The following is a 22892-nucleotide window of genomic DNA, read 5'->3' as shown; positions in this document are numbered from 1 at the left end:
GACGTCAAGTAGAAACAAAGGACTTAAAGTTTGAAATCAGCCCAAGGATTCAGTACAAGGTACCTGTAGCAGGTTTGGTCTTTACCAATAAACAAATGAGCAACTTCTGCATGTGAGGTTTTAATGCATCTATGATAGAATTTCTTGTCCAACATTAAGGGATTAAGTAAATATTTCTTGATGATTTTACAAGGTGCTGCCTTACAATTGTAATAAGAGAATAACAGTCTTCTATCACACCCCAAAATTAAAATGCTCAAATTCTCTCATTTATTTATGTGTGCATGAACATGTTTAAGAATGCATAATATACAAACACGAAAGTTTGTAAGTCTGTAACTGTACCTCAAGGTGATTCACTACTAATCACTGTATCACTGTCATCCCTTTGCTTATCGATTTGTTTGAGCAGGTACCAGTAACATCTCCATGTGAGACTTGTTGTTACTGTTTTTGGCATATTGAATATGCCACAGGGAGCTTGCCAGGCTCTGCTGTGTGGGCTAGATACTCTCAGTAGCTTGCCGGGCTGTCCAAGAGGGGTGGAGGAATCGAGCCCAGGTCAGCCATGTGCAAGGCAACCGCCCTAGCAAGTCAGGATGGCTGAGTGGTCACTACTAAAAAATTTTTTTAAAAAAGAATGTGTAATATAGTTGACCGCAAATCAAGTATAAAAAGATTACAGCTATTAACTTCTGACCACTAAGGAATGAAATTCAAACACAGTAACCAAGAGATAACAAAAATTCCCCCAAATGTGGAAACATAAAACAACTCCCTAACTAATCCTATGATAAACAAGAAGCCATACTGGAAATTTTAATATACTGAGAACTGAAAGAAGGATGAAAACATTATGTATTAAAAAGTATGGGATGTAGCAAAAGTAATATTTTGGGGAAAATACTAGCCTCATATTCTTACAGTAGAAAAGAACAAAACTACTTGGAAAAATTAGCTAAGTATCTAATCTCAGAAGTTAGAAAAAAAAGGGGGAAATGCAAAGGAAGTAGAAGAAATAAGATAACATCTGAGAAAGAGAGAGAAAGAGAGAAAAGAAAGACGCCTGCCCTTGAGCAGGCAGGGAGAGGGTGAGGCGGTGGGAGGGAAAGTGGGGACACCAGTGCGGGGAATGTGCACTGGTAGAGGGGTGGGTGTTGGAACACTGTATGCCTGAAACCTAATCATGAACAGCTTTGCAAAGATCTATCCCACAATGTTTCAATAATCTTAAGAAAAGAAAGAAGATATCATTTAAAACTGATAAAACACGGGGCCGGAGCGATAGCACAGCGGGTAGGGCGTTTGCCTTGCACACGGCCAACCCGGGTTCGATCCCCGGCATCCCATATGGTCCCCCAAGCACCGCCAGGAGTAATTCCTGAGTGCAAAGCCAGGAGTAACCCCTGAGCATCACTGGGTGTGACCCAAAAAGCAAAAAAAAAAAAAAAACTGATAAAACAGAAATATGCAAAAGATTACAAAATAAACTTTTCTTTCACAAGATTAATATTGCTATAAAATATAGCACTGTAGCACTGTCGTCCCGTTGTTCATCGATTTGCTAGAGCGGGCACCAGGGCACCAGTAACAACTCCATTGTGAGACTTGTTGCTGTTTTTGGCATATCCAATACGCCACGGGTAGCTTGCCAGGCTCTGTCATGTGGGCAGGATACTCTCAGTAGCTTGCCAGGCTCTAGTACAGCAGGTAGGGTGTTGCCTTGCATGTGGCTGACCCAGGTTTGACTCCTCCTTCCCTCTCGGAGAGCCCAGCAAGCTACTGAGAGTATCTCACCCACACAGCAGAGCCTGGCAAGCTACCCGTGGCATATTTGATATGCCAAAAACAGTAACAACAAGTCTCACAATGGAGACATTACTGGTGCCCACTCTAGCAAATCGATGAGCAACGGGATGACAGTGGTACAGTGATAGAATATGGAATGCTAATAAATAAGCAATATTACCAATCATGAAAGGATAAAATTACACACAGTCAACTGTAAAATCATAATAAAATGTGTTAATAATAGCATGCCAATAATTTTGAAGTCTCAGATAATTTTCTATAAAAACACTGTAACATGACTAGTTAAATAAAACAAAAGCCAAAAAGAGCCATTTAGTCAATAAAAATAAGTACTAAAAATTCCCCTCTCACCTGCACGGCAGAGCCTAGCAAGCTACCCATGGCGTATTGGATATGTCAAAAACAGTAACAAGTCTCACATGGAGATGTTACTGGTGCCCGCTTAAGCAAATCGATGAGCAATGAGATGACAGTGAAAAATTCTCCACAGACAAAATGAGACAAAAATCATAGTCATCATTATTTTATAGAAAAACCCTACCAAACTAATCATACACAAACTAACAAAGAACAGAAGAGACTCTTACTTTACATCAGTATCAGGTCAAACAAAACCAGTAGGGGACAACAAATACAAAGTTTAGACTGAAAATTCTCTATGAAATATTTCCAAAATAAATCCATAAATTTGTAAAATCTGTGAAATTTCATCAAGCTGGACTCTATTTGAGAATAGAAAATCTATTAGAACAACTCACCATACATATGAAAAGGTTAGAAGAGAAAAATCGATGCAAAAATGAATTGAAGGAAGATCAAAGACAATTGCAGAAAAGCTTTCGCCAAAAAAAAAAAAGTCTATTCATCTTAAAAACTATTACGAAGTTAGGAATAGGAAAAAACTGTCTTCATTGACTGAGAAAGGCCTCCAAATTGCCTACACCAAAGGTATCAGACTCTTTCATTTCCCATGTTACAGAAGTTTTCCAGAAAAAAAGACAAGAAATGGGAGTGGGAGAGAGGGAGGGGATGGTTTTAAGACTTGAAGAATACATCGCTGTAAGTCAGCACTGAAGAGGTCACTCCTTCACGAACTCGCAGAGAGCACTCAATACCAAACCCTCCTCCAGACGGACACTGAAGCAGGGAAACAGAGCAAGCCTGTCTGGAGAGCAGAATGGCTGTCGAGTAAGACAGCAGACAGAAATCAATGGATTTTCTGGTATCAGCACACCACAATTAGAAACTCACTTGGGTCCACATTCAGTAATCCAACTGCTGGGGTTACTATACGGACTACAGCGGGGAAAGAAGACAGAGAAGCAAATGCACGGCACTTCTTCCTCAGGGAGCAGATATTCCAGAAAGAGAGGCAAAAAATAAACACAGATGCAGGAAACAAAATTGGGAGGTAGTGGTCATTTTCTACAAAGAAGAAATAATGATGGAGGTATTGTTCAGGGTAAAGTGGCCACGTTAAGATTTAGGATCTTGAAATTGGCGGGGAGGGGCGGGTAGGAAGGGGGCGCTTTTGTTGCATATTATTTATTTATTTGAAGCTAATTTTTTAAAGAAAAAAACCAATTTGATGATTTTTTTAAAGGTAGAGGAAGTCCCTACAAAATATTATTTCTTTGGAAGTTTATTGGAGGGACCCTTGTTTTCCCCCCAAGAAGAAATAGGGCATAATCGAAGAAAAAAGAAAGAATAACCGTCTCTTTAGTTTTCTAGAGGACTGATTGTGTTGGGAAGAAAAAGAAAATGGAAATATCTTGAAGATAGACACCTGACTTCTCTCTCATGCGTACTCCAAATTGCAACTGTGGACTGCAGGATTTCACAGGGGGCAAGGGTAATGGGGGGTCCGGGAGGCATAAGGCAGAGTTTCCAGCTCTGCCCTCAGTGGCCCCAACACCCCTGCTCCCAGCCTCGCTGTCCACCAGCCCCGGGAGCCTTCACTCAGCTCCACAGGGCGTCTGCGGCTGTCGGCCCAGGACGGCCCATCTACATCTACCTTCTGTCAGTTCCCACAGCAAGTCAGAAGAAATAAGGAAATAGCTACAGTGGCTGCGCACCCAGACATCTGTCTCTACCCCAGAGGTCTTCCTTCACAATCTGAGTCCTATGCTTTGGTGGTGGAGGTCACACCCAGGGATTCTCAGGAGTTCTTCCTGACTCTGCTCTCAGGAATCACTCCTGCTGGCGCTTGAGGACCATATGGGATGCCAGGAATCGAACCTGGGTCGGCAGTGTGCAAGGCAAGCACCCTCCCTGCTGTACTATCGCTCTGGCCCCAATCTGATTCTTTCTTTTGGGATACGGAGGCACACCTAGAGGTGCTCAGGAGTCACTCTTAGGTCTGTGCTCAAGGACCACTCCTGGCAGTGCCTAGGGGGATCATGTGTGGTGCCCGGGAGTGAGCCATTGTCTCAGCCATAGCAGCACGCGAGGCAAGTGAGTGCTCTGTCCTCCATACAATCTCTCTGGCCTTGAAAATTTGATTTTTTTTATAAGAGAAAACATGTATCTACGATGGTATCTGTCAAGGAATCACTGTGAGTGCATCCTTGTTTTTTGTTTGTTTGTTTGTTTGCTTTCTTGGTCATACCCGGCGATGCACAGGTGTTAACTCCTGGCTCTGCACTCAGGAGTAACTCCTGGAGGTGCTCGGGGGACCATGTGGGATGCTACGAATCGAACCCATGTGGGCCGTGTGCAAGGCACACGCCCTACCCGCCGTACTATCGCTCCAGCCCCATGAATGCATCATCGGGTTGGCTGCCATGCTTAGTACTTAAAGTCAAGCTCCTATCCCTAACCTATGATAGGCCAGGTGAGTTGGCTGACATTGTTCTCCTCTGCTTCTCAGAAAGCAGGAAGGGAAGGAAGGGAGATGAATTTCCTCAGCAGGTGATCACCATGGAATCCTCCCCAAACCCCAAAGTTACAGAAAGCTCTGTTTCTTTGAAAATGAGAATTGGCGTCCCCATCCCACTACACCAGGATGTGACATCAGCAGGGCCCCGCCCAGGCCAGCAGGTCACTGGCCTTGCATGTGGCTGACCTAGGTTCAATCCCTGGCGCTACATATGGTCCCCAAGCAGCCCCAGGAGTGAGCCCTGAGCAGAGCAGGGGGGAGCCTGAGCGCTGCTTGGTCTGGCCCCAAATGAAAACAGGAAGATTGGCTCAATCTTTCACTAAATGCAGGTCTTTTTGGATAGAGTACCAGATGGATATAATCCAGTGCTAAGCAGTCAAAAAAGATATCTGATTAAAAATAATGCAGGAAAGGTGTCTAAAGAATCATATTAAACTTTTAAGAACGCTTCATTGCTCTTGGACATCTTTGTTTTAGGCCAGCCCATTTTCTAAGTAAATTGACCCTTTATCCAAACACTTCAGCTAAGATCTCTCAGGAAAATGATGATGTGGAACAAAAATAGCACAGTCCCTGTTTCTCATTATCTCGTTTTGATTCTTGAACCAAGATCAGTCACTTTCTAAAAGCACTGTGCAAGCATAAAATACCCTTTCTGTTAATTCCTTTAAATATCTGTTTTTCTAAAAAAAAAGTAAAGAAAAGGAGACTCTCCTTTCCATTTTTATCCTTGTTTTTGGTTACAGATTCAACCATAATTTCCCTAGTTTTCTTCCATCCTCAATTTCACCACAGAGTTCATGATCCAAATCCCGCATTTTAGAACTTGACATCTTCCATATGTTTCTCATATGCCTCTCTCACGGACGCTGGGGGATGTTTCTAGACACCCATCTGGATATAGTTTAGGCCTGGCAGAAATAACTCAAAGGCCTTGCTATTAAGCCTTTCTCATCATAATCTTCATACAGAATCTTACATTCTACAAGTCTTACTCTAAGGATAAAAATTACTCAACAATTAAATATACAACACAATTAAGTGTGCAACACATCATGGGCTAAGAAAGGAAGACACAGAGCTAAGATTTGTCTACCTAGGATTTCCTTTCCATGAAACAGTAAAATGGATCCACTCGCTTTCCTGCTGTGGCTTTTGTTTGGGAGGCCACCTCTGGGCGTGCTCAGGGATTACTTACGTCGTTACCTGGGATCAAACCAGTGTCAGACGCGTAAAAGGAAAGCACCTCACCTCCTGTTCTATCTCTCTGGTCCTGGAACTTGCTTTGTTATATTTCGTTGTCATCTCTTCGAAGTAGAACCCTGTGCCTCCCATTTGCTGTTAATTGTGAACTGCCACTTCGGACCCATTAGAAATGGCAGCGGGAGAGAACTGCACAAGTCTTGATAATCTGGTAGGATCAGCCTGGTGTCAAGGGGGTGAAGTTGAACATCCTGAATCCTAATTAAGGTGCACCCTATGTTTGTGAGGATTAGCCCTGATAGAGGAAATGAATCTGTATTTTGGACAAACAGCTTCTTGGACATTGATTTTCTTTTTTTTTTCTTTTTAAGAATCTATCAAGAAACAAAATTACTGTTTGTTTACAAATACGCTAGTGCCTGACCCAAGTGGCTATCAATCAGTGAGTCCCTGATCAATGGTAGGAATGTGGTAGAGACTAAGAGGGAAAAACATGAAAGAAAGAAGTCCTTTTCCTTGTTAACATGAGGTCTGCAAAGCTGTGTGAAGGGTTTGAATTTTACCTTCAGGGCCAAAATCATATTTAATTTACCCTCACAGGAGGAGGGTCTCCAAAGAGAGGGACATGTGCCCACTTCCTGCCTAGTATTCAGTAGGACCTAGTACACAGTAGGGCCCAGTATGTAGAGGGCTCAGTACACAGTAGGGCCCAATACACAGTAGGGCCCAGTACACAGTAGAGTTTAGTACGCAGTAGGACCTAGTACACAATCGGGCCCAGTACACAGTAGGGCCTAGTATGCTATAGAACCTAGTATGCAGTAGAGCACAGTACACAGTAGGGCCCGGTACATAACAGAGGCAGAAGGACAAATTCTTACTCGTCTGTGGTATCCAGAGCAACACACAGAGGGTGTGGACAGTATCAAACAATAATAAGCCCCTGGGCTCCAGACCTGGAGTGCCAGGTTGGGGTGGAGATGGAGGGATGACAAGGTGGATTAGAAGTAAAGTGAAAGTAAAGTGAAATTTATCAGTTACACAGGCGGGGTGGGGGGCTGGGGAGGTGAGGGGGCTGGGGGGAGGTTTGCTGTGATTCTTGGTGGTGGAATATGTGCACTGGTGAAGGGATGGGTGTTCAAGCATTGTATAACTGAGACTTAAACCTGAAAGCTTTGTAACTTTCTACATGGTGATTCAATAAAAAAATAATAAGTAAATAAAAGAAGTAATGGGGTGGGGGTGCGGGCACAGGTGGAGGGTCTAGAGCACGTGGACAGTAGGTTCAGTGCACGCTAGAACTGTGGTTGCCCGTCCATGAGTGGCAGGGTGCGGGGAGAAAGATGGCACCAGAGGTGACCCAGTAACAGGTCCTGGACACTTCAGCAGTGAGACGTACAGTGGCTTTGTAAACGTCAACATTACTACCACACTCTTACCTAAACCACAATAACAGAAAAACCAGCAAACAGTGGGCGACTAACAGAATAAATGTATACCAGGAGAAAAGTGAGACCTGGAAGAGGAGAGAGTCCAGAGGGTACGTCCTGGGTCCAGATCCCATACCCAGTGGTCCCCCAAGCACTGTCCAAAGGCTCTCAAGAGACACACCTGGAATGGCCTCCGGGCACCACAGGGTGTGACCAACCCTCTCCCCCGGTGCAGGACACAGATTCCTTCCCAACGGAACTACACAAGGGCAGGCACCAGGTTCATTCCGGAGAGGTAGTGGGGTGCGGTACTCAGAGGGCACTTGCCGTCCCACGCAACGCCACCTGTGCCCCGGGAATGACTCGAGAAGCTTGGCCACGACCCCAGCAGGCCTGCTGTCACCCTGTGATCTGTCTTCAATGCACAGGACAGGTGGAGAAGGAGTGGGGCTTTCTAGAACAAACAGGCCAACTTCCTCTGAACAATCCTCTCTCTCGACGATGAGTCTTTTTTCTTCAAAACTAAAAGGAACTGGACCGGGGAGATGGTTCAAAGGGACGGAGCACACACTTGAATGAGGAAGCCCCAGGATCAATCCCCAGGACAGCCTGGATCCTAGAGTGACCCCCGAGCATGAGCTGAGAAGGAAACTATGGCCCACAATTTGTAGTAGGATATGATCACACAGAGCTACTTTACAGGACAATTTAAGTACCCAAGCAATATTTGCCATGTCCCCACTTCCTGTGGATCTGTCACAGGTCCTGATTGATTAAAAAGCCTGTGTCACTCACCCTAAACTTTACATCCTGTCTCTCTGGCCACCGCTTTTTTAATCTAGGACCACTCAGAGCATGCTAATGCTACTGTCAATTCACAGAATCCAAAAGAAAAAAAGCCTTACAGTTCCATGAGGAAAACAAGATTTCATGCATTAACCAAACAAGTACTCCCAAACACCCAAAGCCTTGCTCCAAGGAGCAGACGAGGGTTAGGGGATGATCTATCAGTAAAGAAGCCTCAGCAGAGATGGGGATTTTCGTAGGAAAGAATATTAGTGATGCTCAGGAAGCATTTCAGTGCACCTGATGTTTTAAAGTCAAATCATTTTTCTGGAAAGAAATTTACTTAGATTAGGGGCAGTGGGGGTAGAGGGGTGGGGAGTGAGGATGAAACTTTAAAAGAGAACATGGGCTTCTCCAGAGAGGGAAAACCCAGGGCCAAACATCTCCGCTTGAGATGCGGCCAGTCTCCAGGGTGGAGAATGTGCCACATTCCAAGTTAAAACAAGAAAGAGAATCATGGTACTGTGAAGGCGAGCATTCCGCCCGGTACTGCGCCCCGCGCCTTGGCATGTGCTGCTGGTATGCCAGGCGTGGCTCTCGGACCATTCTTGTGGTCATCTGAATGCTATTTCAGCCCGGCGCTGTGACTCAAACAGGAAATTTGCAGAGACTCCCTCCATTTCCCATCGTCTTCTCCACCAGTTGCTTGGACACATGTGCTGTAAGCTGTCGTCCTATTCGTAACAGCACTTCCTTCCTGCAGATTCATTGCGCTTAAACAATGCACCATAAAAAAAGAAGAAAAAAAGGAAGATTTACAGAAAAGACAGCTGGAGCCGGTTGCCCGGGGAGCTGACAATGTTCCAGACACATTCCACATGGGCGGGATAAACTTCTGGGTAGCCAGGGCTGCTGAAGGTGCCTTCGGCCATGTGTAAGCTTCCGCCACAGGCTGCAAGAAGGGAAAGAGGGTGAGTGCTGAGCGACGGTCAAATGCAGCCCCCAGAAGGTGCTCTGTGTGTCCAAGGATGCTGACATCCACTTCACATTGGAAAAGACCCGCACTGGGGCCGGAGTGATAATACAGCAGGCAGGGGGCTTGCCTGGCATGCAATTGACCGGGATTTGATTCCTGGCACCCCATGTGGTCTAACTTGAACCACCAGGAGTACTTTCTGAGTGCAGAACCTGGAGTCATTTCTGCATGCAGAGCCAGGAGTAAGCCCTGAGAACCGTTGGGTGTGACCCCAGATCCATAAATAAATGAAAAAGACCCACATCATATACAATAAGGAAAAGATTCGGGGCCCCTTTGCTCATATCCTTTCCTTTCTGTGGACTATAACAAAACATTGTTTTCCTAGGACAGCCCCTTGGTCCCTGAAAGGATTTTCAGTCCTGGCCCAGAACACCCGGCAATGTTTCAGCTTTGCTTGCTTAGGAGAAGAGTGAAACACCCCAACCCGAATTAGGAGTCAATCAAGAGCTCTGAATGACCAATCACAACGGGGAAGCTGACAGCTGCCTGAGACCATTTTCCTGGCTCACCTTTCCCTCCTTCCTACCTCAGCGGACCTGGCCAGGAGCAGGGTCAGGGGGGCTGAAGGACAAGACAGTCCAGCCCATTCGTGAGTGCTGCCACAGATACTGGCTGTCCAGCTGCCACCCAAAGTGTGAATGAATCAGGTGACAGGGCACGACTAGGCAAGAGGCCTTGCACGTCCCAGTCGATCCTCTCCACGTCCTGCATCAGCCACAAGAGCCAAGAGGCCCTGACACACATCTATGAGAAGCTGCTGCTGCCGGTGGTGGGGGAGGCACCAAGCTGGTGTCAGGAGACAGTCCCCAAGCCCAGAGGCAGAAGAGTTCCAAAGACCAAGCCACAGCTTTCTAGCACCCCCCATGTCCTCGTGGCGCCATCTGCTGAGGTTTCTTACCGGACGATGACGGCCTGAACGTGGCATGGAAACCCTCCGAGGTGGCACTATCATCAGAGATGAACCTCAGTGTCAGGGCAGTGCTGAAGGACGTGATGGGATGGGGCATGGACGTGCCACAGAAGCGACCTAAGTCAAGGATGAGGATGGGGGAAGTGAGCGATGGCACCATTGGTCACGGTTCCTCGCAAGCATGTACCGCTCAGAATCCCACAGGGCCAAGCCAACCAAGGAGATCTCTATTTGGAGAACCGCTTAAATCAGAGTCCGTGTTTGACACTGTGCCTGGGAGTGCATAAAAAACAAACGCAGGCCAAATATCATTTGTAAGCAGGATAAAGAGCGTCAGGGGAGACGGGAACTCGAGAGATGAATGGACCTCACACCTAACAGATCTCCGGCCCGGGAGACCTTGCGCCAACAGAACCGTGACCTGGGAAAGCCAGCAATGAGAGCAGAGAAAAGTGTGGGTGACGGAGCCAGAACACTCGGGCTTCGCTCCTGACTCAGTTTCCCCATTTGAGAAATGAGGATATCAAAGCAAACAAACCCACATCGTCAAGGCATGAGGATTTGTATAAAGAGCTTAGGCCAGCACTCAGCGTGAGCCCAGCCCCATCAGTATGCATTGACACAACACATAAAATAATGTGTTGAGAGCCGTATGATAATATTATACTCGTGAAGTGCTGACTGAAAGCAAGCGGGCGTGTGCACAGAGCAGAGTGTATTCACTGGCTGCCCGCTGCTGTCTCAGGTACCGCCTGATCCTGGGAACAGAGCCAAGCGCAGGGCAAGTCCTTTCTCGGACGGAGACTTCTTCAGACGCTTGAGGACAGAGTTCCCACTTGATCAACCCACCAGCGAAATATAAATGAACTCAGAGGGTTGCATCGGGGAGCATTTCAGGAAACGGGAACCAGTAATCTTTTCTTTTATTGGGATGTCAAACAAAATTCCAGTGTCTCTTCCTCTTCCCTTCCTGCACTTTTTCCCTTTCTTCCTGCCTTTCTTTAAAGTGTTCAAATGCTGAATGATATAATGAGAATTTTCTCAAAAAATGCTCCCCAGTGCTGAGATGGATTGCAGTTACTTCTGTGTAAAGCAACTACAGGCATAAAGTATGTCCTTGGGACTGGAATTAGACAGTGCACAGGATGCTTGCCTTGCACACAGCAAGCCCGGTGTCAATACCTGGCACTGCACAGCCCTAAGATCTAAACACTTCTGGGTATGGTTCTAAAACAAAACAGAAGGAAGGAAGGAAGGAAGGAAGGAAGGAAGGAAGGAAGGAAGGAAGGAAGGAAGGAAGGAAGGAAGGAAGGAAGGAAGGAAGGAGGGAGGGAGGGAGGGAGGGAGGGAGGGAGGGAGGGAGGGAGGGAGGGAGGGAGGGAGGGAGGGAAGGAGGGAGGGAGGGAAAGAGAGAGGAAGGGAGGAAGGAAGGAAGGAAGGAAGGAGGGAGGGAGGGAGGGAGGGAGGGAGGGAGGGAGGGAGGGAGGGAGGGAGGGAGGGAAAGAGAGAGGAAGGAAGGAAGGAAGGAAGGAAGGAAGGAAGGAAGGAAGGAAGGAAGGAAGGAAGGAAGGAAGGAAGGAAGGAAGGAAGGAAGGAAGGAAGGAGGGAGGGAGAGAGGGAGGGAGGGAGGGAGGGAAGGAGGGAGGGAGGGAAAGAGAGAGGAAGGAAGGAAGGAAGGAAGGAAGGAAGGAAGGAAGGAAGGAAGGAAGGAAGGAAGGAAGGAAGGAAGGGAGGGAGGGAGGGAGGGAGGAAGGAAGGAAGGAAGGAAGGAAGGAAGGAAGGAAGGAAGGAAGGAAGGAAGGAAGGAAGGAAGGAAATAGGAAGGAAGGAAGGAAGGAAGGAAGGAAGGAAGGAAGGAAGGAAGGAGGGAGGGAGAGAGGGGAGGGAGGGAGAGAGGGAGGAAGGAAGGAAGGAAGGAAGGAAGGAAGGAAGGAAGGAAGGAAGGAAGGAAGGAAGGAAGGAAGGAAGGAAGGAAGGAGGGAGAGAGGGGAGGGAGGGAGGGAGGGAGGGAGGGAGGAAGGAGGGAAGGAAGGAAGAAAGGAAGGAAGGAAGGAAGGAAGGAAGGAAGGAAGGAAGGAAGGAAGGAAGGAAGGAAGGAAGGAAGGAAGGAGGGAGGGAGGGAGGGAGGGAGGGAGGGAGGAAGGAAGGAAGGAAGGAGGGAGGAGTAAACTCTGGGTTTTAGATTTGGGGGCAAGCTGGCTGCAGTATCTGTCCCCCACTGGTGGCCAGCACTGACTGGGCTGGTCTGGCTACTAGGGGGCGTGTCCCTCCTCTCACGGCTCACGTGCACCCCTCCCGATGTGTGTTCAGTCCACAGAGGCCACCTTCTCTGAAATAAAAAGAAAAATGTCCCTGACTGGGAACGTGGGGCACTTCTGGCACCTCCCCTTCGACCCTGCACTCCCCCCCCAACAGCCCTGGCCTGGCGTCTGTGGCTCTTGGCACTGGGGCCGGCACGGCAGCCCCACACGACAGCCCCTGCCCCAGAGAGCATGAGTGAAGCACAGCCAAGGCCGCGGGTGTCGGGGTGGCGGCAAAGCGTACCTCGGAGGGGCGCGTCCTCGTGAGCTCCATCCAAGACCTCCACGAAGTCCCCTGCACACCCCGCGCTGCTGTTGCCGGCCAGTGCAAAGTGAGTGAAGGACAGGGTGATGTGGTTGGCTGGAAGACACAAGGCGAGGGCCGCAGGAGGTCAGCACGGCAGGAGCAGCCCCGGCCATTTCATCGCGTCTCCAGGGCCTGAGCGGGCCAACAGCTGCTGGGCTGCGGGGGTTTCCTCTGGAGAGGGACAGGATGGGGGAGACGGCAATGCTGGTTGGTCTGCGGGTTCGGGGCTCAGCCCGGGCACTGTGGAGTCTTGCTGGAATAAACAGCCTCCGACATCTGAGTATCACCTGTCTCTCTCGGCGATGATTGCTAAGCCACTCTCTCCCCCCGGCGCACAGACCTGCCCCTCTGTTCTACTGCACGCCCAAACTGGGGCTCGAGAGGTTCTGGCTCACTTATGAAGGAAGCTCTGAATCCCTTGCAAACACTCGCTCCTAAGTGCCCAGGCATGTTTCCCCACTGTGGCTCTTCCCGGCTACCTGATCTGGAGAACGGGAACTTTCCCTGCTGCGGTCCTTGAACAAGTGGAAACTTTCACCTAACTGCTTGTGAACGACCAGGGAGGACCCTCAGAGCAGAACTGCCCCCTCTGGGCAGAGCTTCCTGCGTCTGGCTGGCTGGCACCTTCGGCTGACGCTCCCACTCCCGTCCGGGAGGATGGAGGATAACGTGGCCCTCGCCGTGGCCTGGGGTCCCTCTGTGAAGTCTTGACAGCCCCAGGAAAACTATTAGAGAGCACTGAAACCAAACAGCTTTCTCTTTCAGATCCACTAATGGGGTCTCATTAGCCTAAGTGACTTGTCTATTTTCTCGCAGGTCATGAATTATAGAACAGAGCCAAGAACTTAATGTCTTTCCCACATTATGTCTGAAATCATATTTTTCCCCCTGAAAACCTTCAGGAATGACAGGGCTGCTAATGATCCCACAATTTCCACCATGCTTCACACACACACACACACACACACACACACACACACACACACACACACACCCTCCCCCCATCACGGCAGCAAATTTGCCTGAGCACTGGGGTCTCCTCATTTTCTCTCTAAAATCTGGACAGCGACCCTTGCAGGCTGCTGCCATGTCAGAGATAAGATTTTGGGGTTGATGAGAGACAGGATTCTAGGATTCTAAAGGAAAACCCTGTGAGCACGTAAGTATTTCTCCCAGGTCTGTGCTGGAACATTTGACATGTGCACTGCAGAAAAAAGACGGGTTTATAATTAGCTTTCACTTTGATTGAAGATCAATAGGCTCGTGGCATTGCATTTCCGAGCTACATGCTCATGATTCCCCAGCCTCCGCTTCTTACTATTCACGTGTGCATGCGGCCACTGCCCGGAGCACCCACGGCACTCCCGGCATACGTGTCAAAAGCAAGTTATTTAGTATTTTTTTGTTCACCCCCAACCTCAGAAGCTTATTGATGCCATGAAGTTATGGGGTTTTGTGTTTGTTTTTAATTTGATATTCTTTGATCCATAAAAATAAAATTAAAAATAAAGAATGAACAGGAAAGAACCAGAAAGATGACTCAAAAAAGACTAGAGCATGGATTCTGCATGCAGGCGGCCTGAGTTTGAATTCCTTGGTTGGTTTCCTGGAAAATGCCAGAAGTAACCCCCTGGGCACCTTACTAGGAGCTGCCTCAGAGCACTGCCAGAGCTGGCTGCCCCATCCGTCAAACAACCAATGGCAAAAGTGACTTCCTCATCAGAACCGGAAATGTATGTTCTCAAGCGTATCGGGAACGGGACTCCCACAGACCGGAGAGGAAGGCCATCCATTGTTGGTGCTGAGGAGACCAGAGCACGAGTCAGAGACTGACATCCCCCCGACACCCTCCATCCTGGATACCTGTTTTTGTTACTTACAAGGAGGCTGGGCTTGAAGGATCCAGCTGCAGTTCTGGTTGGTTGGGTAGATGCCAGGGAAGAGGGGAGAGGCAATCGTGTCCTCAGAGCTGGCCAGGATGAAGCCACCACAGGCTGAGGAACGCAAACAGACAGGGAAGGTCAGAGACTCTTGATTTCTACTGATGCTACAGAACAATTATTGGGTGTGAGGAAGTGTGAGCCACTTGATCTTATTTCTGAAAGCCACACCAAGGAAGTCGTTTGCCAAGAGAGCTGCATAGATGACACGGGACTCTGAAAATGGATTGCACATTTATCACAGTACTCTTCAATTACAGGAAGCAGAGTGCCACAGAACAGCAGAGCTCATGGATGTGAGCTGCCTGTGTTCTTCCAGCAGAATCTCGGCAATTACTCATGCCCTGGGCCCTGTTACAAGTGACAGGCATTGGGACCATTCTTGTAAGAACAACTTTTTAATGAAAATAAATGCTTGTTCCAAAAGTCTTTGGAAAAGACTTCCAAAGGATGACTATGTATCAATACTGAAGTTCTAAGTTCTATGAGAGCCCAAAGGGTGAGTATCTGTGGCCACCAGAGGGGGAGGGGGTCTGGAGGAGATGGGGAGTGATGACCAGACCCCGGAGAGGGCATTATCAGAGCAGGGCTTCAGGGAGTTAACTCTGGAGGACCACGGGGAAGAGTGGCTGAGATTGAGGAGGCTGTCAGAAGAGTCCAGATAAGACATAGTAGGAAAATAATTAAAGCAGAACATAGCTGATTCCTTAAAAGAACAAACATGTTTCAAGATTGTTCTTCCCTTGAAACCATGGCAAACGGTTGAGTTATGCCATCTGTCTGGATCCCACGTTTACTGTGTCTTTCAGAGACCTGGACTCAGAAATGACCCCTGGGCTGAGTTCTCTCCTGCTGGATAAGAGCAAGTTCACATAAGCAGAGAGAATGACTGGCCAGACTGACCTCATCTGAAACGACAGCTCCATCTCAATAAATACCAGACACACACTGAAGCCGACCACCAACCCTCCCAGTGCTGGGTCCCAACTCCAACAGGTAGAATAAAGAGTAAATCTCAGAATGAACCAGTGAAAGGTCAAGGCTGGGAAGGCCTAGTGAGACGCACTGAGAAGCGGTGACTGAAGAGCGAAAAACCATGGGCACAACCCCAGTCCCAAATGGAAAAGAGCAGAATTCAGCAACGAGAGGCTGGCTGGGACACACCAGTCTTGTGATGCGGAGTGGAGTGTCTGCTTCCAGTCCCAGCCTAGATAAAATAATTAGAATAAAACTTTGTTTTATACTGTCCCTTGTTTTAAAGGAACTTTAAACTACCAAGTAACCTGAAAACTTGGTCAAGGGAACTACTGAAAGGAAACCAGAAGAGACTCAAAAGAAGTCAGATGAAGGTGACATTACATGTATCCGCTGGTGGAAAGGTCATACTTCATTCTTTCTATTCAAGTTGTCACATGGTAAACAGCTGGGGCCCATATCTGAGGTCCAGACTCATCCCTTGACGACTCTAGAAGGACCCCAAGAAACAGCAAGCCCTGCCTTGGGGATAGCCCCCCGACCCCGAGTACTTGCCTTGCCTGAAGTGAGCACGGAAGCCCCGGCTCTCTCCGGAAGGGCCAGACTGAAATCTCACAAAGAGGCTGTCTCCAGTGGAGAAGATAGGGTTGGTCACTGGCTGTCTTCCACACACACCGACAAGACGGGTGGTTGCAGAGCTCAAACCGTCATAGGCCTACAGAGAAAGACAAGGGGGAGATGGCGGCTCAGCCCCTCCAGGTTCACATCTGTGAGGCCGTGTCTCTTCACTCAGGGGACCAAGGAGCACGTGACTCATTTGACATTCCTGGAACTTTTTTCCACGAATAGATGGACAGGAAAGTCTGATTCTCCAGTTATCTGGAGAGAGGGAGTCGAGGGGGGTCAGTAGCTGTGTCTATGTCAGAATGGCCCTTAGATCTCTGGTTGTTTTACCAACATCACTTTATCCAAAGTCCTTCTTACCGTCCTGATACCAGTGCAAGCACATGGGGCTGTACCACCACCCATGCTCGACCCATTTGGCACAAGAAAGTATTGATGAAAACAATAGGTGAAAAAGAGTGATGGCCAGCCATTCACTTCCAGACACTCCACGTATGCTGGAACTTTGTGCTCTTTGTAGGTATAGCTCATTGATTAATAATATGCAATCCAAGGAAGTATTCTTGAAATACATACAGCATTATAAGGTAAGTCTTTAAAACATACATACAAATTATACACACGGTGCAGAAGTTAGATACACACTCATGTAGACACAGATATAAGGCACTGTGTCTTTGCCATGCCCAGTATCTGTATGACCCTCCATACATACCACTGGAACATAACTTACATGACCCAAACTCACTCAAATTTTCATGTACTTAAAATAACCACCTTGACTGCTGAAAGTGAAACTTGCTCATTTTCTTGGCACTTTGTCTTGTATGATTATTTTCCCCGTGCTCTTCTGTGTAGATCAGGGGAAAATGAGTTCCTTTTCTTTGGGGAATAAAAATAGCAACCATTCATCAAATGCTTATTATGTGCCAGGAACTGGATTCAGTCCTTCACATATTTTATCCCATTTTCTCCTCCCAAGATCTTTCTGTTTTTTATTGTGTGTGTGGTTTTTTTTTCTTTTTTTTGATCCCTCTGTTTTTAAGATGAGAACAATTGATGACAGAGGACCTAAGACATCAGGCCAAGTCACTTGTTTCTTGAGAAGCCATAGTCATGCTGAAGCAGCAAATGAGATTCTAGAGCTCAAATGAAAACTTCCTTTGTCCAGTGCAAACGATCAATGGAGCTTGATCAATGCATCAAGCAGTCAACCACTAGCATGGGAGTAAAATGGGGAGCTAAACGGTGGCTGGTTCATTCTAAATTGTCGTTTATGTGTTATCGGAAGGTGTAGGGGGAAAACTAGAAAGTTTATCAATTTAATAGAAGAAAGCGTCACACAAATTACTTAAAGCACCTAGTGCTGATGCTGATTGTAACCTGTGTTCTGTTGAGTGCGTACGTCTGATTGGGAAGCTATTCACAGTTTAATTTATACTTCACACGGATCACATATCAACAGGATTTTTAATCCTTTCATTTGGCTTGGATGGTTCCCTGAGCCTGCAGGGAGTGATCTCTGAGTGCAGAGTCAGGAATCAGCCCTGAGCACTGCTGGGTGTGACTCAAAATCCAAAACAACAATAACAACAACAATAAAAACAGTGTTCAAACTAAGGATTTATACTATATTAGAAACTAAATGTTGACACAGAAAACTATAGCTTAGTGTTTCATCCATCTTTAAATGTGGCGCCAAAGTCAGTTTTATAATTCTATTTACTTGATATATACATTTAAAATGTAATCATCAAATGAAAAGTAAAAGAAAAAGAGTCTACTCTAGGCAGTGATTAGCAGAGCAGAAATTTAATCTTCTCTCTCCAAATTCTCTATGTCAGGACATTGCTTCTCTTCTAACTCTGTGTGATTGGTACTAAATTATGTGTATCTAATTGTCACTTTCTGAAAATATAAGACTGTAGTTGATCAAAAAGGCAATAGACTTTTTAAACATTTGGAATAGTAATTCTTCTATTTGAAAGCGTACTTGAAACTTGTAATATCAAATCAATCTAAGTTTTAATTTAAAAAAGTTATGCGAAGCACTTCAAGCAAGAAAATGTGAGAAACCTGGGAAAATTATGAAAATTATCAACAGACATTTTCTCTTTCTTCTATTCATTCCCAAGACAGAGCTAACAAATTGTATTTCTATTGACTATACATACAGCATTCATATCTCTTAGAGATATGAGAATTCTGAAGTCTACCTGAAAATTGATTTTCTGATCTATTACTAAGTGGTGAAAGTCAGAGAAACATATAAAAACAAATACAATTCTACATCTCATTTCTCGATGACACTAGCAAAATCAAATTTTGAAACTGAATCTAAAAAGAACAAAATAACTGCACTTTTTTCTGACAAGAGAAGTTCTGTAAACAGAGACAAATCTGGGAGCACAAGACTCTAATTACACAGAGGAGACTGTTCCCTGGTCTCCTCGCAAATGACCTAGGGTTCCTTAAAATTCCAAGACACTGACACACACTCAAAACTCCTAACCTTGACCCAGGGTGTGGACCAAACAGTCAAGCTCATGCCTAGCATGTACAAGGTCCTGAGTTTGAGTTCCACCACCTGACCCTGCTCCCTAGGCCTGGAAATTGATGTTCTGATCTATGTCAGATCCGAAGTTCCCAAGCAGGCCTCTGAGACAGAGAACTCAGGTTGAGGGACTCCCAGGACTAAGAAAATGCTAGAATCCCTCTAGTCTGGACAACAGAAAGATGGAGTGGGCCCAGGAACGGGGGATTGGCTGTGCACTGCAGGCAGGGTTTCAGTCCTGCTGGTCCAGAAAGCAAGCCAGAGCCTTCTTGATCTTGTTTATTTTTCAAGAACGGATCTGGGGTGTGTCATATGGAGTGAAGTGAGTCCGAGGGAGAGGAACAGACTCAGGGTGATCTCTCGTACGTGGGGTACGAAGAACCCTCGTAGGGGGAGAAGCAAATGCCCAAGGGCCATAGAAACGAAGAGCAGGATAACTGGTCTTGAGTGGGAAGCTTGGCGCTGGGTGAAGTCGGGGGGCGGCGGGGGGATGCTGGGGGTGGGAAAGGTGCGGCCACAGAGGCAGGCCACCGGGGCGGGTGTTGGTGGAGGGACGCAGACGCTGGTGAAGCAGGTGCTGTTGGAACACGCCTGGAACTCTGTCACAAAGATCTTTGCCACTTTGTGACCCATAGTAATTCAATAAAAGAAAAATTTTTAAGTAAAAGAATTCAGGCTCTGCCGTATGGGCAAGATACTCTCGGTAGCTTGCCAGGCTCTCCGAGAGGGGCAGAGGAATCGAGCCCGGGGTGGCCACGTGCAAGGCAAACACCCTACTCGCTGTGCTATCGCTCCAGTCCTCGATATGCCAAAAACAGTAACAACAAGTCTCACAACGTAGACGCTACTGGTGCCCACTCGAGAAATCAATGAGTAATGGGATGACAGTGACAGTGCTACAGTGAATAGAATACAGATGCTTTGTAACTGTAGCTCACAGTGATTCAATAAAAATAAATAAACAAAATAAAGCAATGGAGAACACTTGAATCCAAGCCATATCCCTAGACTCCAGGATCCTTCCAGGGCCATGCTTGCCTTTTGTGAGCACCCTGAGGGAGTCCCGAGTCATGCAAGAATAGGACTGCACACAGCCAGTTTCTTTACCAACAACGTGACTCTCTTCCAGTGTCACTGAGTACAGAATCTACCACGTCCTCTGGACGGCAGGATCTATCCTAAGTACTCATCAATTTTTGTTGATTTAGTTCTAGTGAACTGGATGAGCAAAATGTGTGTGTCCTTTCTGTTTGATGGGAAACTCAAGGAGAGGGAGTAGAGAAACCAGAGAATTTGGAACACAGGGTACAGTGGGGCACCGTGGAGACAGCCCCCACCCCACCCCGTGCCCTCAACGCCCTTCCAGCTAGACGTTAGAGAGGATATAAAGTACAGGCTTGAGTCTCTCATGCTGTGACATTTGAGAAGATTTGGGTTGATTATTTTTCAAAGGTCATTGGAATCCGAAGTGACATAAAGTGACCTGGGAGAGGAACTCGTTTAGGGAAGAGCCGCAAATCTGTTTCTGCTCTGTGTGGACCCTCTGTTCACGGCTGGTCTGGCTGTTTGAGGACGAAAGGAGCCCAGCAAAGGCGTTTTCCATTTATATACCTCTACTGACGACGCAAATAAGTATGATTTCATCATCTACACTATTTAAAGCAAAATTATTTTTGGTGAGATTAAAAAATGATCTCTCAGAGCCGAACATGCTGATGGGTTCTCCGAGGATGACTACAATGGGGGGAGGATGAGATTTTCTCTGACTCTAGACAAGTCTCTTTCCTCCCTTTAGTGTCCCGTCAAACAGAAAGGACCCACACATTTTGCTCATCCAGTTCACTAGAACTAAATCAACAAAAATCAATGAGCACCTAGGCTAGATCCTGCTGTCCAGAGGATTTACTAGATTCTCTACTAAGTGAGAAATGAAGAAAACTGGAGGTGAAGCCGAAAAAGAAGTCCCAGGATGGAGATTTCTCTAACACTCTGGATGAGTCAGCAGGTTGGAGAGGAGACAGAGTCTGTGGAGATTGGGGACAGCAGGATGGTGGGTGGTACGTGACCTCTGACCCGGACCCAGTGAGTCATGCTCTGGAGCTAGTCCACCCCCCGGAGTTTGGCATGGCCCCAAACCTTGCTCCTAAAACAGAAAGTACAGCCAAACGCCAAACGGTGGCCTATCTCGCCCGTGACCAGAGAACAAGGGATGCACTTTTTCATTTCTCTCTCTTTCTCTCATCTTAAAGACGGGAAGAGATCCTTCCTCCCCCTTGCCTTCAATATATTAGAAACTTTTATAGACATTATATACTATCACCATGAAGGTAAGTTATTCCTGATCCTTTATAGAAATTCTCATCAAACATTTCTTTGAGGAATTTGGCAGCATAGAGAAAATGTAAAAGCTACCCCTTGCATTTCTAGATGTTTGCCCTCGAGAAATTCTTGCATGGCCGCATACAGAAATCTTATTAGAATGTTCATTCGAAAAGGGTTGCAGTAGCAAAATACTGAGAGCAATGTGCATTAATCGAGGAATGGGTAAATGACTCGTGGTAGGTTCATAAAATGGAATGTTTATGGGGGCTAAAAGAATGTCTTAGATCTGAATGCAGTACAATGCAGAGAATGTTAAGTGTTAAAAGCAGACTGAGTTCTAAAAAGCGAAAGTTAAAGATTTCTTGTGTGATATTTATTATAGAAACCTTTAAAACATGAAAACATGATATAGTATACGTGAGTGTACACAGAATAGAAAAACATAAAAAAAAAAAAAGGCATGGCATTTCAAAGCTCAAATTCTCAGAAGGTTTCTCTTGACCCAAGGGTGGAAATCTGATCAGCAAAGGCCACATTTGGAACGTGATTGTCTCTTTAGCAAGCCATTTCTTTGTAGGGAGGGAGGAACCTTATGGGAAAGCAGTATTATTCAGTAAGTCTGGATAGTAGGATGGCTGACTAATTATAAATATCTTATAGGCAGTATATTTTATATTTTCTGCATGCTTTTCTACAGAAATAAAATATTGCAAGACGGAGTTTTCTATTTAAAATGACCTATATCAGGAGTGGGGAATGTCTGCCCCCCGGATCATATGAAACCCTGTGGTCTACTCATGCTGCAGAGCTTGGGCATGTTGCACGGCTTCTTTGTGGCAGCACTGGTGTGGTCCACAAGTGATGTCATATAGACCCAATGGTCCTTGGCACAAAAAAGGCTCCCTACTCCTCCCCTAGAGAAAGGAAATAGAAAATGCCTACTGAAGCTTACAAAGAGAGTTGCTCTTCATTGCATTATTTTAATAAAAAAGAAGTACTATAAACGGTCAATGATAAACCAATGTTTAACTGAATTCCACTTAGCCCATAGAATTTCTTATATAAATTAAGTATTTTTGAATGAAATGCTATTAAATAAAGCGATGTTTTTTAAAAAAGGCAGAATGCAAAAGGAAGTGCAGTATTGAACGAATACTATGTCCATGTGTAGTGTATTGTGAGCTTGCAGGTAGATGCTTAAGGAGAAGTAAAAGGTAAATTGTGACTATGGTAGTAAGTATTACATTAACTTCTTAGTTCTTTTCTGCATTTCTTAAATGTGTGGTGCATCTCTAATTTTACATGACACATATACGTATAATATAGTGTTTTTACAGTGACATATGGGTGATCACATAGGGAGGGCAGAGAAACAGGCTGTTGGTATAACAATATTGCAGATATTAATAAATTAATAAACAGCCATTTATGCCAATTAATCTGGCATTTTGCTGCTGGACAGAAATGCATCCAGTAAAATGCATACAGCTTCTGCTTTAAGATCTCCAAGACATTTGTGAGCAGTTCCAATTTTGCAACTGTACTTCAGACCTTTTGCCCGGCTCCAGGCTCAAGCATCCAACTGCATCCTGTCACGATGGCTTCTATGTCCCATTCCCCTGGTCCCAAACTGAAGTTCTTTCCCCTTCCCTTCGTTCCTCCTTCATCTCCCTTTCCCATCTCAAGAAAAGTTATGAGACTCAACCACTCAGCCATCTCAAATTTCTCCCTCTCACCCCAGACCCAGCTGGTCCTTACGACTCATCCTTCCTCACTTGGATCCCTTTGTCACCCACCCAAGGATCCACCTCG

The 22892-nt window shown here is 46.3% G+C and overlaps 1 protein-coding gene across 1 annotated transcript in view; it reads right to left on the bottom strand.

Moving 5' to 3' along the window:
* CUBN (cubilin) overlaps positions 1–22892 on the bottom strand; it is a 271581-nt gene that overhangs the window by 97476 nt on the left and 151213 nt on the right. The window contains exons 32-36 of the mRNA XM_004605343.2: positions 16136–16295; positions 14546–14659; positions 12603–12719; positions 10047–10175; positions 8929–9061 (exon numbers count right to left, since the gene is read on the bottom strand). Of these exons, the coding sequence (XP_004605400.2) occupies positions 8929–9061; positions 10047–10175; positions 12603–12719; positions 14546–14659; positions 16136–16295 (653 nt within the window). The remainder of the gene's footprint in view (positions 1–8928; positions 9062–10046; positions 10176–12602; positions 12720–14545; positions 14660–16135; positions 16296–22892) is intronic.

The sequence above is a fragment of the Sorex araneus genome, chromosome 9 (genome assembly GCF_027595985.1).
Source record: "Sorex araneus isolate mSorAra2 chromosome 9, mSorAra2.pri, whole genome shotgun sequence".
In the NCBI taxonomy this organism is placed as follows: Eukaryota; Metazoa; Chordata; class Mammalia; order Eulipotyphla; family Soricidae; genus Sorex; species Sorex araneus.
This window is presented reverse-complemented; position numbering and strand designations above follow the sequence as displayed.